Consider the following 17,737-nt stretch of genomic DNA (forward strand, 5'->3'; position numbering starts at 1 on the left):
TAGTTTCAACTTCCTGCCATTAGTTCCTAGTTCCAACTCTGCTCCTAAATATTTTTTTTTCTTGAAAATAGATAATATTCTTATCTGAAGTAAAATTATTTTGTAAAAAGTAAGGAAATAAACATTTCTGTTCCTATAAAGACAAAATCACAAGTCAGATTTTTAAACTGTATTTGGTAGCAACTAAATATCAAGGGTCAAGAATGAGGAACTCAGAGCATGCCATTCAAGAGTTTATTTAATCTTTACCTGATTTTACCAAAGACCACAAATCTACACCAATAGTCATCTTAGCAGTAAAATGATTCCACATAAAAACCCAGGCTGTTCTTTTCATGCTGAGCAGCAGAACTGGAGCAATGTCCTGCGTTCTGCTCATCACTAAAGCTCAAATCAACACACACATCCAGAGCATTCAGAGATTTTCAGGAGATCTTCACAGCCTGCTTGCCATTTTGTGGAAGGAGACACATTTTTAACACCACACAATTCTAAAACATCATATGTGTCTCTAGAGTTACTGGTTTCCTTATATTTTGAATATCTGTTTTTTTAACCATCTTCAAAAACTGCCTGTTAAAAAATATGACAGGTTATGCTCGATGTCTCAAATGACCACGACGTGTCACTTTGAATACCGAGCAAACAGCAGAAGGATGGCGTGAGTATTTCACATGGACATGGGCGTTCGTCCCATTCCACACCTTATTGTGACAGGAGGGATTTTCTCTCCTTTATTTTTCATTTGACTCTTGTGTTTGTGTTAATCATCATCAGAGTTTAATTGGGGTGGGCTGCCGTCACAGGTGGTGTTAAAGTTTTTCTTGCCCGATTTCTGCACATGATCTTCATTTCTTTTCTCCAGGGCTTCAATCTGCAAAAATGCATGAAACAATAGATTTTATATATATTTACACTTGTTTTTTCAATGTAGATTTGGACAACATATGTATGCTGGTCACATGTTAAAGGGTTAGTTCACCCAAAAATGAAAATTCTGTCAATAATTACTTAACCCAATGTCGTTTGACACTGGGAAGACCTCCATTCATCTTCGAAACACAAATGAAGATATTTGTGTTGAAATCCGACGGCTCAGACAGGCCTTCATTGACACCAATGTCATTTCCTCAATAAATGATGTTTCTTAAAAAACTAAGTTCGGGAGAAGCACGTTCAAATGATCTACCTAATCATGATGTCATTCCAACCAGCTGTCAACAATCAGTAATCAACATGTCTACCAATCAGCTCAAGTGGAGGATCACATAAATACCCAGTCAACTCACCAATGTTCCTTGACAAAGTTTGCAGCATCCCTCCACCACCCCTTCTACCTCACACGCACCTGGTTAACTTTCCTAACCAGAAATACGGGGGGAGTACTCTGGGTTCGGGCCAAATACCGAGCTCGGAGCCCTCTCCTCGGACAGCACGCCAAATACGCATAGAATAAATGGTATCTAAATTATTTGTAAGTGTGAACTTGTGAATAAGTAATTATTGACAGAATTTTCATTTTTGGCTAAACTTAAGCCTTTAATGTGAAATGTAAACAAGACCTTTGTTATCCATCGTATTGGTCACATTATCATTTGCTTTTTTGAATTATTTTCCAAATGCAGGTTGCAAACATTTAAAAACTCCAAACCTGGGCTAAGAAATCAGCCTCATTGTCGCTGTTGATCTGCAGTCCTGACACAGTGTTGAACAGCTCGAATAGATCGAGAGCCTCGGCCACACCAGCTTTCTGGAAAAACTGGAGAACAGAAAACAGTGTAGATTAATGAGCATCACCTCGTTTTAGAGCTATCAGAATCGTTTTAATACACTACTAGATAGTTGAGACACGTACTGTGGCCACATTCCTGCAGTCCCTGAACAAGAACTCCAGACCGTGAGGGTGAGTGGGCTCTATGGACTGACTCACATCAATGAACCACACCTTCATGAGCAAACACAGAAAATAACTTCAGGGGGTCAGGATGTATGAGATTAAATCCAAACCCATAAGAGTTTTATTCATCTTCAAAACATGATTATATGAAAAGATTTTAAATCAAATCTGAGAGATTGCTGTCCCTCCATGTCAAAATTATGAAGCAATTCTTGAATATTTTCTCAAAATTGTGAGATATGAAGTTGCGATTGCAGGTTATAATGTCCAATTCTGAGGAAAATGCTTATTTTTAGAATCGCAAGTTTATAACTTGCAATTTTGACTTCATAACATGCAATAAAATGTCAGAATTACTGTGGTTTTATCCTTTTTTTTTCTATGGCAGAAACAAGCTTCCACCTCCTTTGGTGAGCATGAGATTTCTTTCAATAACATGTAAATGTAACTGACCTCAAACTTTTGAACAGTAGTGTGGTTCGTGACAATATGAAATTTTAAAAGATGTGCTATCAATAATGTCTGAACAAACCTTTCCATCATGCCAGAGCATGTTGTATTCGCTCAAATCAGCATGAACCAGGTTACAGTCTTGATACAGTCTCTGCATCATCTGAAAAACGGTCAATCAAAAAATTCATATTTCACCCCAAAATACTAAAAAAAGACTATATATAGTGCATTATTTTAAATGTTCTTTAATCAAACACTGTAATAGCCTCAAATTAAAACATGCACAAATCATGCACTCACGTTCAGCACTTGGTCGTATGCTTTCTTCATTTCCTCAGAACTCAGAATGGCGTCCTTCAGTTTAGGTGCAGGGACATGGTCGTGCCCAATGAATGACATCACGAGGATATGCTTCTTCAGAATCACCACCTCTGGGCATGGGATCCCAGCTTTCTTTATCCTACATGTACATACATGTCTATAATCTATCCAAGGCATTTAGTCACAGTAGCAAATGTATCAAATTTCTTTCTTGTACCTGGTGAGGTTGTGCATCTCCTTCTCAGCCCACAGGCGGATAATTTTGCGAGGATTCAGTTTGCTGAAGCGGTCTTTGAAGCGGTAGTCGTCCTTGATATATTTGTCCCGGTTCTTAAACTCATTCAGGGTGGTCTTAAAAACCTTGAGGACACACTCTTCTGGAACAATCATCTCTTCAAAGCTACAGGAAACACAAGAAGAGTTGTGTGGTGTTGCTTAATAAATGCACAATTGTGTTAAATGTAAGACTTCAGTGAGTTGCAAACGCAGTAATCATAAGCACCCACCTCCCTCCATTAGCATGGAACACCACTGACTCTTTTCCTGTGCTGATGCAGCCATTGATGGTCTCCAGTATCCCTGCATTCACCATTTTGTACATTAGTAGTCTGGTTTTGGGATCCACAGCTTGTTCCTGATCAAAAATGAATACAGTACATTTCTTAAACAGTATGTTGAATCTGAAAACCCCTAAAGCAAAACAAGCTATACGAAAAATGAAAAGAAATACAAACCCAAAATAAAATAGTAAATAAAGAATGGGTCTTTACATAACATTTCTACTTCAGTTTGAACCTATAAAAACCCTATAAAATAAAATATAATTAAAAAATGGGTTAGGCTCTTGAGGTCACCATGAAAACAATTCTTGTTTTTTATGTATTATTGCAGTATTTATTCATGCACATCATTATTTTTATTAAAATGTATTCCCATCTCTTCTCTTTCCTAATGATGTGTTTACTAGCGTGTGAGTGGGGCAACCTGTCACTCACCGGTTACCCACCAATAGCAAAACACAACCATCCAATCAAATTCCCCATGGGCAAAATCAAGTCCAGCCCAACATTTGTTCTTGTTTGAGAAGCTGTTTCACTCAGACATACACCACACAACAAAACACTATCCCAACTTTCATTTCACACCAAGTTTAAAAGGGAAAACTACTCACAGCAGTAGAGTGCTCTTTCTTCTCATGAAGTCGAGCGCTGCGGCGCTGCTCTGAGTGACAGTGGCGCTTTAGAGCGTTGTACACTTGGTTGGAGAGCTTCAGGTCCATGCCGATCCCATCTCCCACCTGCACCTCCGGAGCAAACTGTATAAATGCATTCACAGAACGAGAAGATTAAATTGTAAAGAATTCTCAAAATGTTATTTTGATTAAGTGTGAACTAGCCTTACATTATCCATGCGTGCGGTGTTCTTCCGTCCACAGACCTCCTCGTCGTGTTTGGTGGTGATGTTCTTGCCTTTCCCAGTAAAGCCCTTTTTAGGGGTAATAGTTGGTTTGTCTGAGTAAATAAAATGCAATCAAGTCAAAAATAAAGAACCATTAAAGACCCCAGATATTATGATTTTATGCGTGGCACAAATTAAATAAAATATAAATATTACATGAAAAGTTTGGACTCAAAATTGAAGTATTCAAATGACCAAAAATAAGACACCTAAATAGAAATATAATAAAAATAATAACAATGAGAAAATCCATAACAAAATGACTACAATTTTCAACAAATTAAAATATGAAAATAAAAGCTAACTGTAAATATTAATAAATACAATAATTGTGCATTAATAAAATAATTCTCAATTAAATGTAAAAAATGATTTTTTTTAAATAAATAAATATAATTTTAATAAAATAATAATATTGTAATAATAATAAAATATTATTAAAGCTACACTGTGTGATATTTTCCCCCATCTAGCAGTGTAAAGGTATATAACCATCCAGTGAATATTAGTTTCTGTTCCTCTCAATTCTGATTTCGTTTTAACTCCTACGGTGGCCGATTAAGCCCAAGATTAACACAGCAATCCCCCTCTTCACATTCGACACGGTGCCATTGAGTGTTAAAACGCGAAAGGCGAAGCTTGAATTTACGGGTATGTCCCTCTTAGGCTAATGCACTTTCAAGACGGAGGGCCATCATGGCGACCGGCATTCGAACCCCTCACCCGTATGTGTTTTCAATGGCATATTATAAACTTACCAGAATACTTTCTTATGTGAAAGAAGTAAATATACATTAATGAGCACATCTATTTTTGAAAGAACTAAGTGTTTTTAGCAAAGAATAAACTAAAAAAGTTACACAGTGTAGCTTTAAATAACCCTGTTTTTGTAGCTCACCAGCTCTGTATGGGTCATGGCGAGTGTCCTGCCAGTCCACCTCATCCTCGGAGCTGTCACTGTCCTCATACGGATGAACCATGCGGTAGTTCTCAAATGATATGGAGACTGGAAATTAATTGTTCAGGTTACATACATACATACATACATAGAGAATTTACCCAGAAACCCAGAAAATTTACATGGAAGTATATAGATCGAATGAGAACAAAGCATGCATTAAAGTCACCGTGGAAAAAAAAAATGTTTTAATTGAATATTGCAGTATTTATCATAAACGATCGATCAGTGCACATCATTTTTTTTTTTATTATTGTGCCAAATAATCTTTAATCAATATAAGTTCCCCTCTCTCTTTCAGCGATATGACTTCTCTGATGATGCGTTTACTAGCATGAGAGCGGGGCAAACTGTCAGTCACATGAGATAATAGCAATACCAATAGCAAAATCACAACCATCCAATAAATTTCCCATGGACAAAATTAAGCCTGCCCTACATTTTTTTTTTTTTTTTGGAGAAGCCGTTTCACTCAGATAAACATCCCAATATGGAAGAAAAACAATCACGCCTTCAATTTCATGCTGACTTTAAATTGAATTCACCTTTGCTGTCTCCATTAAACTTCTTCTCCTCCCTGCGCAGCTGTGTATCAAACTCGCGATCGAACTCCATCTGAAGCATTTGGGCCAGTATCAGGTCGCTGGACGTGTCCGCTTCTGAAGTACAGGTCAGCTTCAGGTCGGTACTGAAAATAATATGCAAGTAAATACATACAAAAGATGTTTGAGCCATCAGAAATTATGAAAAACTTCCTTCAAATAACTGAAGGAAGAGGAACTTTTTGTGATGAAAATGCTGCTGCCACAGTTATATTCTGAAGTCATACTACTTTCGGATTCAAATTAATTGAATGAGAAACTAGTTTGACTTCAAAATGATTCAATGACAAATACATTTTTACAGTTTTTCTCAGTCGCTTTGGTACATTTCTTGAATAAAACTCACAATTTGCAAAACAGTAAGTGCATTTCTCAAAACAATTTGTAAAAATAGCAAAACACCATGGATAACCTGCGAAACCCACTCTCTTACTCAAAATCCTTAGTTCATCTCTCAAAGGTAAATATCTGTGTCAATGAACATGTCAGTGCCATCAGAATGACAAGTCCTTGTGTCATTGTGTACGGATAAGACAGTCAAATTGTTTAGTCATGTTGTCAATATAACAGTTTACTCTGGAGGGATGTTTTGATGGAAATATGGCTAAAGTTTTAATAACAATTATTGTCAATTGTAAGTTACATCTAAGTGTATGTGTGAGTGTAATTGCAAGAGAATGGAAAAGATTCAAATATATATATCTGCTAGTTGAGGTTTCATGAGAAGCACCTTCGTTAGAGAAAGTCAAGATTCACCTGGGAGCAATTTACCAATTCAGGACAGATTTAGAAAAGTCTAATGGAAATATAGAAAGTATAGAAATATGCTTGACATATTATGATAACCAACCATTTTGCATGTAAAGACTTATGCTATGAGCTTGTGCCTAAATGTTGTGGGGGGTGAGACTATTCAACAGAGACCCAATATAATACATTTTGATCAACATGACATAAGCAACTGATAATGTAGGAAACAACAGAGAATTGTACATAATCATTGGCATGGATGTACCAAAGCATTTGCAACTTGTTCATAGAAATGAGAAACTGCTTTTTTGATGTGCACAAGTGACAGAATGATGTGAGAATTGAACAGGTAGTTTTGAGAATTTCAATTCTGATCTGAGAAATGTACCAGTGACTGAGAAAAACTGTAATAGCCACTTGAAGCCACCTACTGGTGTAACAATGGAAGCGACACAATCCTTATTTGAAGCGCCAAGATACTTTCAAATGCTCTATTTTGCTCTATTTTGATCGCTTCTGTAGATATCAGTGTTATCAGAGCTATCACATTTTATCCCACTACTTCTGTGATATGAATATTTGTAACTATGAAAAAAGTATACTGTCCGGTTAAAAAGACTTTGTGAAGTGGTTTGCATGGCAACTACTCTCTTTGGGTTAGTGGCTGTGCAGATCTGAATGTTCTGGTGAGATTCTGTCAAACGTTTAATAGACAAGTATTAAACTTTTGAAATGAAATGAGAAGAAATGAGCCTGTGTTGGTGTTTAAATCAAGACTGGGATCTTTTAACGATTAATCACGCTGTTCTACTTAGTTAAACTTAGTCACTATACCATACATTACCATTGTAAAAATGATCTAAACCTAAGATTGCGGGCGTACTAGATCCATAATAATTTGATATGTAGGTTTGTAAGACTCACTCTGGGCAGTCTGGAAAAGAGCTGCCGTCCTCATCCAGCTGTCGGGCCAACTGCTCACTCATAACATCAGCCAGAGAGCAGGGCGATGGTGCCAGGACGGGAGCGCCCCAGGGGCTCTGGGAAAACAACAGAATAATCACATGAATGACTGATACACTGCATCACCAGAAGTTAGGCTTACGTTCCAACAACTAACACCATCAGAATAAAGCAGAATAAAAGCCCTGTCACATGTGCCATGACTAGTAGTTAAACTTCTATGTACTGGCCTACATTAACCTACACCAACCTCTCTGGCTGATGTACATTATTTTCATGACAGTTATACATTGTGGTAAGACATTTGCTCATTTTAATACAAGTCTACAGGGTGTTGGAAATGCAATGTGCAGTGCTATTACTGTCAGCTGAAACTAAAATTAAAACGACAAAAACAAAAACTAGAAACCTTTTCGGAAACAAGAATGAGAAAAGCACACATTGACAAATATTAATTAAAATGAAAATAAAAAAATGTATATAAATAAATATTATAATTGTGTATTCATAATAAATTATGTTGTCAACTCGATAAAATACCAATTAATTGCATACAAAATAAAAGTTTTTGTTTACATAATGTGTACAAATTATGTATATATAAATACACACACATGCATGTATTATTTAAGTTCTTTATATTTATATATAAAATATTTACATTTATACATACAGTTCAGTATATAGATGCAAATATATCTTAAAAATATACATGAATAAGTGTGTATTATACATGAAAATTGTGTGTGTGTGTGTTAAATGGGATTAATCAATTTGACAGCACTAATAATAAAAAAAATATTAAAATAAAATTGAAAATATGTATTTTATTTTTAAAAAATAATGTAATAATAAAACAATAATACTTAACATTGGTCTTAAGTATTGTAATAATTATTTGACCTATAAACCCTCAACCCTTATGACTCAAGACTTAAGTATTTTTAAGTCCACATTCTCACAGACCTCACCCATGAACTTCTGCACCAGGTGAAATCCCTTCAGCGGGGTAAAGTTCATCACTGTTTAACCCAGTGGTCAGAGTTTGAGTCATCGTCACATGTTAGGCAGGTTGACACTCACATTACTCACCCTTCTGTTGTATAATGCTTTGATAGGGCCTGTACTAAACCAACTAAACCAACCGCCAGCATATTTCACAATTTCAAGGTTTTTTTCCCCTACAGAAATATGATACATCACAGTGTTAGAGAATCTCACCTTAGTTTCTTGTGTAGATACTTCAAGTTGGTCCATGTTGATTGACACACGGTTTAGATTCAAGAGCGTGACGCTTGTAATAGTTTCTTCGGTTAACAGTTAAACGATTCGGTAAAACCAATGTAAGGTTCGTTAATATCGGCTTCAATTCTATATGTAACACTACGTATTACTATATTTGACCAAGACCGCTAAAACGTGGCTTAAAACAAGAAGTTAATTCGGTTACCGACTGTGAGTCTGATAAAAATAGATGTGATCGTGAGATACAATGGTTGGTGGGACAACCCCATGTGACGTAATGAACGTTTTTCAAAATAAAAGTGCTATAAAAACACAAATATTACTGATATATTTGATAATTTTGTACAATCTGTTTAAAAAAAGCCAAAGCGTTCTTTTAAGTCCACTTCTTTTTCTTATATGTTATGAAACACAACTTTTGAGCTAACTATTTTTTTAATCATATATATATATATATATATATATATATATATATATATATATATATATATATATATATATATATATATATATATATATATATATATATATATATATATATATATATATATATATATATTTATTTATTTTGTATTCTTTTTGCATTTGAAAACCATTTCTTTCATGGTACAAATGATTAATTAATTATCTAATTTATCATTTATTTGTAATTAAAATATAACAATAATTTATGAATTCATTAACTTATTTAATTAATTGTAAATTATTGTATTTAATATATTTTTATAACATTTATGATACGTTGTTGTGATTTGCAAATTTGTATTGAACGATTTTATGTATACAGCAGAATGCTAATTTTTATTTATTTATTTATCATTAATTAACTATATACATTTACAAACGCAAGTAGGGAACAATAAATTGCATGTGAAAATACACACAAATAACATGTAATTAAATCTCTGTTCGATATCTGTCCATATAGGCCAATAGGTTAATGTGTGATAAAATAAACAACAGCATATTTAGTACAATAAACAAAAGCATAGTCTTTAAATGGAATGCTGATTCATGATCTGCAATCAAAAAATAAATAAATAGAAGAATAAAAGTCATCCGTGTTACAATATTTTATTATGTATCACTAATAATAATAAAGTACAATAAGTAGAAATAAAATCAGTATTATACTGGAAAATGATGCATTTCCGGTTAATTTTTTAAATATATATATATATATATATATATATATATATATATATATATATATATATATATATATATATATATATATATATATATATATATATATATATATATATATATATATATATAAAATCTCCACGCATTTACACCAGATTTAATTCAGACTTTTATTAGTTAAAAAAGTGCTGCCTGCGTGTCACAGTGGGCGTGGCCAGCAGAAGAGAGAAGAGAGGAAGTGCAGATGAGATGTCAGAACATTGAAGAAGAAGAAGAAGAAGAGGAAGAAGAGGAGGAAGAGTGTCAGAGGAGCTTGAAACCAAAGTTACTGATGCATCAAATCCAATGAATGTGGCTCGAGTGATTCTCGCTCTAATATTCTGCACACTTTTCATAGCATCTTATTTCACAAATAAGGTAAACTGACTTTCATTATACTTTGGACAGAACCAGTGTGTGTTTGTCCTGTTGTTTTTGGATTGCATGTACAAGAATGTATGCATTTTATGAATGGAATTAAAATGCATTTTTGTGTGTCTTAGATTACCATAGGTACCATAACCCACAACCATGTATAATTGTTATCTGCTTTACAGTATGTTCTGTCTATCTCAAAGTTTACATTTCCAACCATTTTTCAAGGGTACGTATTTATTAAATTATCCCTCTGCTATAATCAGAATTGAGTTGCTAATAATTAACATGATATCTCCATATTTATGATCTTCATCATTAACTCTCTACAGGTGGCAGACCTCCACTGGAGCTCTGCTGCTGCTGGTTACATGGAAACTGGGTTTGGTTGAAATCAAAGGATTCTCCACGTAACTAAATATGCACTTATTATTATTTTTGCATTATATATTTATATTATAATCGGTGTATTAATATTGGATCTCCGATCGCCGTGTTTATCTAGATCTGCAGCATTTTCTCAGCTTCCTGGATCTTTTTTATTTATTGGAAACATTTATGCAGGGTCTAAAGCACTGTCGCTTTTGGTAAGTACACAAAATATGTTTAAATATGAACCGTAGTAAGACTTCACTGTGATCTGTTTAAATGTGCAACCTTTTTATTCGCTTATGTTGAAATATGTTTGTCTTTCATCTCCTTATTTTTCTTTTTAGCCCATTCCTTTTTTCTTTGTGCTACAAAATGTCTCTGAAGTCTTTGCTTTTCTCCTGGTAGCAGTAACTCACAGAGAGGTACGTCTGAATCCTGCTTGGTTAGTTGAAGTTTACATGCTTTTATTTTATTAGAATTAAAAGTCAAAATGCAGCTTGTTTTTATAATTTCCTCATACTATTTCAGATAATCATATCTTAATGCCATCATGTTAGCCTTATACTTTTCTTTGCATTTCTGTTATTCAGAAATCATCATTGATGAAATTATTTAGGTATGTTTCTTTTAACCAAACAGTCCTAAATGACAATTTTATTTTTTACAAAAAAGCAAAGACTAAACTATAGATGCTTTGAATGAAATGTTTGTCCTTATAGTATGTGTATGCTGCTGGGATCTACCGCCGGCCTTATTCTGTACAATCCTCGGGTATGTTCACTCCCACATACACAACGCTTATGTTTTGTGAGTCATTTATCAATGTTTCCCGTAAGAATAAAAACCTCCCTGTCATATGTCCTCTTTATGGTCCCATACGTCTCACCTCTCAGTTTGGTCCCAGTGGCTACACATGGGCGTCCGTCCATCTGTTCTGTGTTGGTGAGTGTGTATTTATTTGTTGTGGGACCCAGAATTATGAGTTACAATCTTAAACCTACAGAGAAAGTTTGGACATATGGAATTGTGTATTTTACCTGTGTGTTTTTTGATTTTGTCTCTTTCCTAATTTAGGTGCATATAAAGTATTCCAGAAAAATACAAAGTCAAGCCACCTGAGGTGGTCAGTTTTTTTTATGTACAACACCATTCACAAGTTTGGGGTCGGTAAAAAAATGTATCTTATGTTCACCAAGGCTGCAATTATTTGATCAAAAATACAGTAAAAATAGTAAAATTATGAAGTATTATTACTATTTATAATGTTAACTTGTTTTTAATTTGAATATATTTTAAAATGTAATTAATTCCTGACATTATAAATTACTTTACTGTTACTTTTGATCAATAAAATATTAATTAATTTTACTTAGTGACCCCAAACTTTGTAAAAAAGAGAATGTTGTTATTGCTTATACTGCATGCAGATGCCTTGTAACATAATAGAAGTATTATGTTATCTATTAAATATCTCATTGTAATTGTCATTTTCAATGTGTAATATTACAGTGATCTTGAAGAGCAGTTCATCAACTATGTGATCAGGTAAATTAATAAATATGAACATTAATGTCATAATATGCACCCTCGGGTTTGTGAATGCAAATAAGGCTAATTTTTAATGCATGTGTATGCAGTATATAAATGTACACTGAAAAAAAATATGATTAATAAGTTATGACAACATGTGTTTTTAGATTGCTTTAACTCGTTAAAACAAGTTAAGCAATTTTAACTTTTTTTATGCAAGATTCAACTCTTTTAAAAAAAGGCAGTTTAATGTAATTTAAGCTGAAATGACAAAAAGAAGTTGAAAAAGTTGAAAGGCAACTTCTTTTGCATGCATGTTTATATATATATATATATATATATATATATATATATATAATATACATATATATATACTACATACATTTTTATTAATTAAAAACAAATTAGTTAATTTTACAATTCTTTTTCAGTGCATTGTTACTTGCCTCACTTGCATACTCAACAGGTAATATTGCATTTTTTTTCATAATTACATAATTTTGTCTACCGCTCTATAATTTTCCGCCATGTGTAAATCTTGGTGTCCTGTGTTTTAGGTGACCTCTCCGGTGCCTTAGATTTCCCTCTCCTGACCTCATACAGGTTCCAGACGGGCTGCTTGGGCAGGTAAGACAGACAGTGGGAATTGTTGTACATACTAATGCATTAATAGTTTTTATTGGAGTTTTTTTACAAAAAGGATTTCAACTGCAAAAAGTATAGAATGAGTAAATTATGTATTATCATTTTGGTTTAAGGAATTTAATGTGTTTGCAAATCTTATTAGAAATCAATTTCCTTTTATAGCGCTATATTCGGCTTTTGTCTGATGTTGGCAGCCGTAAAACTGAAGGGCAGTCTGCCTCAGGAGCACTGTGGAGTCTGGTGCTTCCTGGCCAAGGTGAGAAAGAAATTCTATTTTAAACCACAATTATTCTTTGTTTAGTGTCTCCATTTATATTGTGTGTCCAATCAGGAATGTTAGAGCATATGGGCCCGATTATACACCCAGCAACGCAAGTGTTTTTTGCTAGTTTTTTTGTTTCAACCCAACGCAGTTATAATTTTCACGTTTAGGGCCACGTTGTTTAAATGGCAAATGCACTCGCGCCCATCTGTCCGCCCATGGTCTGAAAACCAGGTGTGTTCAGGCGCATTTTTGGGGTGTTGCTATTTTAAGGAACTGAAAACGACTGCACCATTAACCAACAAAAACCTGGACTAAAGACAATAGTGAAGTATTTTTTTATTTAAAGGGCATATTAGTAATATACGGCTATAGGCAGGTGCACAATGTGCGTACACTCTACTTATTGCACAATGTGCGCACACTCTACTTATTGCACACACAGGGACGCAGGGACCCATACAGCAGCTGCACACAAACATGTTTAAATATAAAAAAATAAAAGGATTACTTAGCCTGACAAGCCAGACCCACATCAAGATGTTTGGTCTGGAAACTCACCATTGACAGCTCAATCTGAGGGGGCGGAATAAACGGTTGTCTTTCAAACTCCCTCTGCACGCGATAGGATAGCGCTACCACCAACCAGAGCAACGAAGGTGAAGCAGAGCTCGCTGATAGATTAAACATTCACCGTATCCGGTCGGCTAAACTCTGAACACATTTTCCCTTCTTAAGAATGACTTCAGGGCCGTTCTTTGTTCTTTTCTCAGAGAAAAGCTTAACTCCAAGTCTTCCAGAGTCACGGCCAAAGCTGATTTGAAAAAGGTCCGCCGTTCGCCAGCTTCTGTGTTTACTTCTGTGAAGCACGTAAGCGCAACGCTGCCGTCATTATGTTAAGCCTCACCCAATGACTCTATACACGATGGGATTGGCCTGACCAGAGTTTGGTTTTTACAGTTCAGAAGTGTATTGAGAGTTGCTAGACGACACTTGCGGCAGATTCGATTTGTTGCCGCTAGGGTTTGTCTAGATATCTAGGCTAAGAATTCCTCTCTTTGCGCTTGCAAATACCACCACGGTGCGAGGGCACATGGCTTTTAAAGGCAGTGGGAGATGAAACTCTAATTGGTTTATTGCTCATTATGCCCAAAACACACCCATGACTCATTAAGAGACTAGGGACAACCCTTTTGGACCATGCGCCAGGCGTGCTGATTGTTTTTTTCCGTTGTTAAACTATCAAAAGTGGAATCTAGACATGCGCTCGGGTCATTCAAATAGAGCCCTAAGGCTGGTTTCACACCATATGCATATAAATGATTACATTGTTTATTAATACATTGTTACCTAAATGTGTGATTTATTTATGTACTTCTGAAATCCATAACTTGGACACAGTCACCTTTGATAACAAATCATTTTGAATTGTAATGTAGACATGCATTTTCTGTAAAGATGCTTTGAAGTCTATATGTATTGTGAAAATCACTTTACAAATAAATGTGAATTGAATTATTGAATGTATTGCAGTGCTTGCAATAAAAATGATACAGTGGTTTTCTGTTTTTTGATTGCGTGCAGGTTCTGGCTTCAGGTCTTTCCCTTTTCACATTCAACACTGTGCTCAGTCCGGTGACACTGTGCTGGTGAGTCTGGGTAATCTATTAGCTATAGTGTGTCTTATAAGTGAAATAAATGTTACAGTATATTGTTTTTATTTACTTAGCGTCATCCTTAACTACACCGGAGAGGCCTTGTTCATGTATTCTGACAGATTTCATTGAGTTTGTTGAAGAATATGGACAGTGCCTTTGAAGATTTTCCAAATCAGTCACTCCAAGGCTTTATTAATTGACCAAAGCCAGTTGCCTCGATGAGATTATTCCACTATAAGCCTCACAACTCCCAAACCTCTTTTTTACTCCTTTTGTATTTTCTGTAATATTCTGCTTACTTTTTTCAGTCCGACGCATGTTCAACCAAATATTGCAAAAAAATGCAGTTGTTTACCATTTACTGTAATTTCCTACATTTTAATGTGGCCAGTTAATAGTTGTCAACTGATTCAGATTATTCTGTTCTGCTTCTGTCTTGCACCAGTGACATTTTTCGAGATGTATTCGAGAAGCAGTGTTTGTATTTGCTAATATTGTTCAATGTTTGCACATCATTGTCCTGCAGTGTTCACTTTTAAGAGTCCTGGATCACATCCTGAATACAGCCCCACCTTTAGTCAGTACTCTTTATGGGAATTAAGATGCAACAGGAAAACATGTAACTATCATATGGTTTTGTGTTACATAATGAAAGTCACCATAAAGATATGGTAAAATGTTTACCAGAATCATTGCAGGCTGATTGACCGTTATATTTATATGTTATCATTTATTATTATATTATATCAGATTTTCATTTAGAGAAAAAATGAGTCCTGCAAAAAGGACTGATTTATTGTTTTAAGGGCATTTACTGTATTTTAGAGCCACTTTGCATTATTGTATTTCTAAAGTGTCTATCATTGAAATTGACCAAGTATTCTGAAATAATTCAGTTTTCTTAGTATTTTAAATCCATTTTTGCTAAAGTAAATAAAGGTTTAAACATAAATGTTTCCTGCTGAAAAATAAAATGAAACGATGTAACAGAATTTGATTTCAAATATTTGTAATCACACTTCATCTGTAATTTAAACAGGGCGAGCTCTAAATGTAGGTTTGGAGGGTCCTGTGTGGTTTCAGCTGGTCTGCAGCAGGCGGCTGTAGTGCGGGAAGATCTCACGCTGTGGAGGATGCAGTTTAAACTTGAGTGCCACCAGCACAGGAAACTCCAGTGATAAAAGCTCCCTGCGATTCAACCGCAGTTTCTCCTCCAGTCTATAATGGACATCGACAGTGAGGAATGATTGAGTCTCTTGCGAAGGGCTTTTCACACTGCGCTTAACCCTGGGTTATCGTCATTAAACCCACATTTATCCTTGGGAACTGGAACGTTTCACACTTATTGTAATTTAGAAGGGAGTTAAAGTCCCCATGAAATCAAGTTTTTTGGCTTTTAGTATGAATAGCTTTACGGTTATCTATAAGCTAGTGTGCTCCAAAACAATGACAAAATTCACAAGTAGAAAATATAAGCATTCAAAACTTAGACTGCCTCCGAAATCGCAAAACATTACTACATTTGAATTTGAACGAAATTCACCACCGTTAAAAAAGTACGTTCTATATAGCATGAGTGTAGTATGAATGTAATCCGGACATATTACAGCCGCCATGTTGTCATTATCATGTGACCTAACTGTTAGTTACGTCCCTTCACTTCCATTCATAAATCCTCTCCCGTGGGCTCATGGGATAGTAAAGTGTCCATCGGGCGCGCACTTCAGAATCTCGCCGGAAGTAGTAGATCGTCCGGGTACTTTTCACCTGTTTTTCAAATACTTTGAATTTGGACATACTACTCTGTCGGCGCACTGTTTTCCGCAAACTATATAGTAGAGAAGTATTCGATTTCGGACACAGCTACAGTCTCACACTTCCACCAATCTAAATTAATCATTTTGATGACATCACTCTGCACTTTAGCGTCTCCTCAGATTTTCTGTCCAATCAAATGGTCTCTAGATCTGAAGCCCCGCCCCTACATTATAAATATACACTGAAGCTGCAGCTACAATAAGTCACTTGTTCAAACATTTACATTGTCTACATGGTGGGTGGCACATAGTGCGCTATATAGGGGATAGGGAACGATTCAGACAGTGTAAATATGTCTTTAGTGTTTTAGTGCCACGCGAACCGCCGCAGATCTCTGCACAGACTGCTGTATTATAAAGCAATAGGAAGGAGATTATGAGGAGAAACTGAAGGGGGAAAACTAGCTTCACCAAGCTCAACGGCTCTGTCCAAGCTGTGATATAAATTAAATGTTATTGGCTATTTAAAAAAAGGGGAGGAGCTGTTCGATATGAGCCGCCCTGTTTTCCTGTGTCAGTGGAAATTACGTCAACACACTGAATAATGTCAAATGGTAACAAGAAACGAAAAACGAGACAAGAATAGACCAAATTATACTTATCTTTATAAAGTTCATTCATGATAACCTTATGGTGCAGTCGGCGTGTGTTCGTCCAGTCAGTGACACTACAAATATGCAAATAAGGACATCACTAATCTAGGCCAGTGGTTCCCAACCACATTCCTGGAGCCCCCCTAACATTACACATTTTGCATATCTCCTTTGACTGACACACCCATTTCAGGTCTTTGAGTCACTACTAATGAGCTGATGACCTGAATCAGGTGTGTTTGATTGAGGAGACATGCAAAATGTGCAGTGTTAGGGGGGCTCCAGGAATGTGGTTGGGAACCACTGATCTAGGCTACAGTCAGTTTATGAATACCCAGGAAGCAAGATAACCCAGGATTAAGTTTACCCAGGTTTAGAATAACCCAGGGATAACTATTTTAAAAGTGTGAAAAGACCTTATTAGAAAATCATGGAGCACATGTTAATATCATAGTGCTTTACTCACATCTATAAGGTGCTTGACCTCTGGCTTCTTAAGGTCATTGCTTATTTTGGCAGCGAGTAGGATACAAGCTCTAGCGCAAAGTTTACGATTCTGCTTGTCCAGTTTACCGTGCAGGGCCAGTTTTTCAAAATAGACGTAAGCCATAGCAATAGTCAATTCTTCATGCCCACAATCCTCCTGGGCCAAC

At 35.5% G+C, this 17,737-nt stretch overlaps 2 protein-coding genes across 2 annotated transcripts; one reads left to right on the forward strand and one right to left on the reverse strand.

Annotated features, from left to right (window-relative positions):
- Positions 1 to 220: 220 nt before the first annotated feature.
- On the reverse strand, positions 221 to 8,909 carry riok3 (RIO kinase 3 (yeast)). The gene is made up of 13 exons (XM_067435263.1): positions 8,624 to 8,909; positions 7,364 to 7,479; positions 5,633 to 5,775; positions 5,028 to 5,135; positions 4,073 to 4,182; positions 3,843 to 3,986; positions 3,178 to 3,305; positions 2,889 to 3,071; positions 2,651 to 2,810; positions 2,430 to 2,510; positions 1,856 to 1,945; positions 1,652 to 1,759; positions 221 to 874 (listed from the first exon to the last, which is right to left on the reverse strand). Exons 1-13 carry the CDS (start codon positions 8,657 to 8,659, stop codon positions 764 to 766), a joined length of 1,518 nt encoding a protein of 505 aa, XP_067291364.1. The 5' UTR covers positions 8,660 to 8,909; the 3' UTR covers positions 221 to 763.
- Positions 8,910 to 10,037: 1,128 nt separating this feature from the next.
- On the forward strand, positions 10,038 to 15,355 carry LOC137063952 (UDP-N-acetylglucosamine transporter TMEM241). Its single transcript, XM_067435270.1, has 15 exons — positions 10,038 to 10,210; positions 10,390 to 10,436; positions 10,540 to 10,617; positions 10,713 to 10,794; positions 10,924 to 11,001; positions 11,170 to 11,195; positions 11,299 to 11,350; positions 11,473 to 11,521; positions 11,654 to 11,699; positions 12,089 to 12,124; positions 12,541 to 12,575; positions 12,667 to 12,736; positions 12,917 to 13,010; positions 14,601 to 14,665; positions 14,746 to 15,355. The coding sequence occupies exons 1-15, from the start codon at positions 10,139 to 10,141 to the stop codon at positions 14,801 to 14,803; spliced, it is 888 nt and encodes a 295-aa protein (XP_067291371.1). The 5' UTR covers positions 10,038 to 10,138; the 3' UTR covers positions 14,804 to 15,355.
- The last annotated feature ends 2,382 nt before the right edge of the window (positions 15,356 to 17,737 follow it).

The sequence above is a fragment of the Pseudorasbora parva genome, chromosome 24 (genome assembly GCF_024679245.1).
Source record: "Pseudorasbora parva isolate DD20220531a chromosome 24, ASM2467924v1, whole genome shotgun sequence".
In the NCBI taxonomy this organism is placed as follows: Eukaryota; Metazoa; Chordata; class Actinopteri; order Cypriniformes; family Gobionidae; genus Pseudorasbora; species Pseudorasbora parva.

Excerpts from the sequence above, each read along its gene's own strand:
- riok3 (XM_067435263.1), bottom strand. The coding sequence starts at position 8,659 with ATGGACCAACTTGAAGTATCTACACAAGAAACTAAG. Across the intron at positions 3,306-3,842 it reads AGAAAGAGCACTCTACTGCT|GAACAAGCTGTGGATCCCAA; the intron begins GTGAGTAGTTTT and ends ATTTTTGATCAG. Across the intron at positions 1,760-1,855 it reads ACTGCAGGAATGTGGCCACA|TTTTTCCAGAAAGCTGGTGT; the intron begins GTACGTGTCTCA and ends TCTGTTCTCCAG.
- LOC137063952 (XM_067435270.1), top strand. The coding sequence starts at position 10,139 with ATGAATGTGGCTCGAGTGATTCTCGCTCTAATATTCTGCACACTTTTC. Across the intron at positions 10,618-10,712 it reads GAAATCAAAGGATTCTCCAC|ATCTGCAGCATTTTCTCAGC; the intron begins GTAACTAAATAT and ends GTGTTTATCTAG. Across the intron at positions 12,125-12,540 it reads TTCATCAACTATGTGATCAG|TGCATTGTTACTTGCCTCAC; the intron begins GTAAATTAATAA and ends ATTCTTTTTCAG.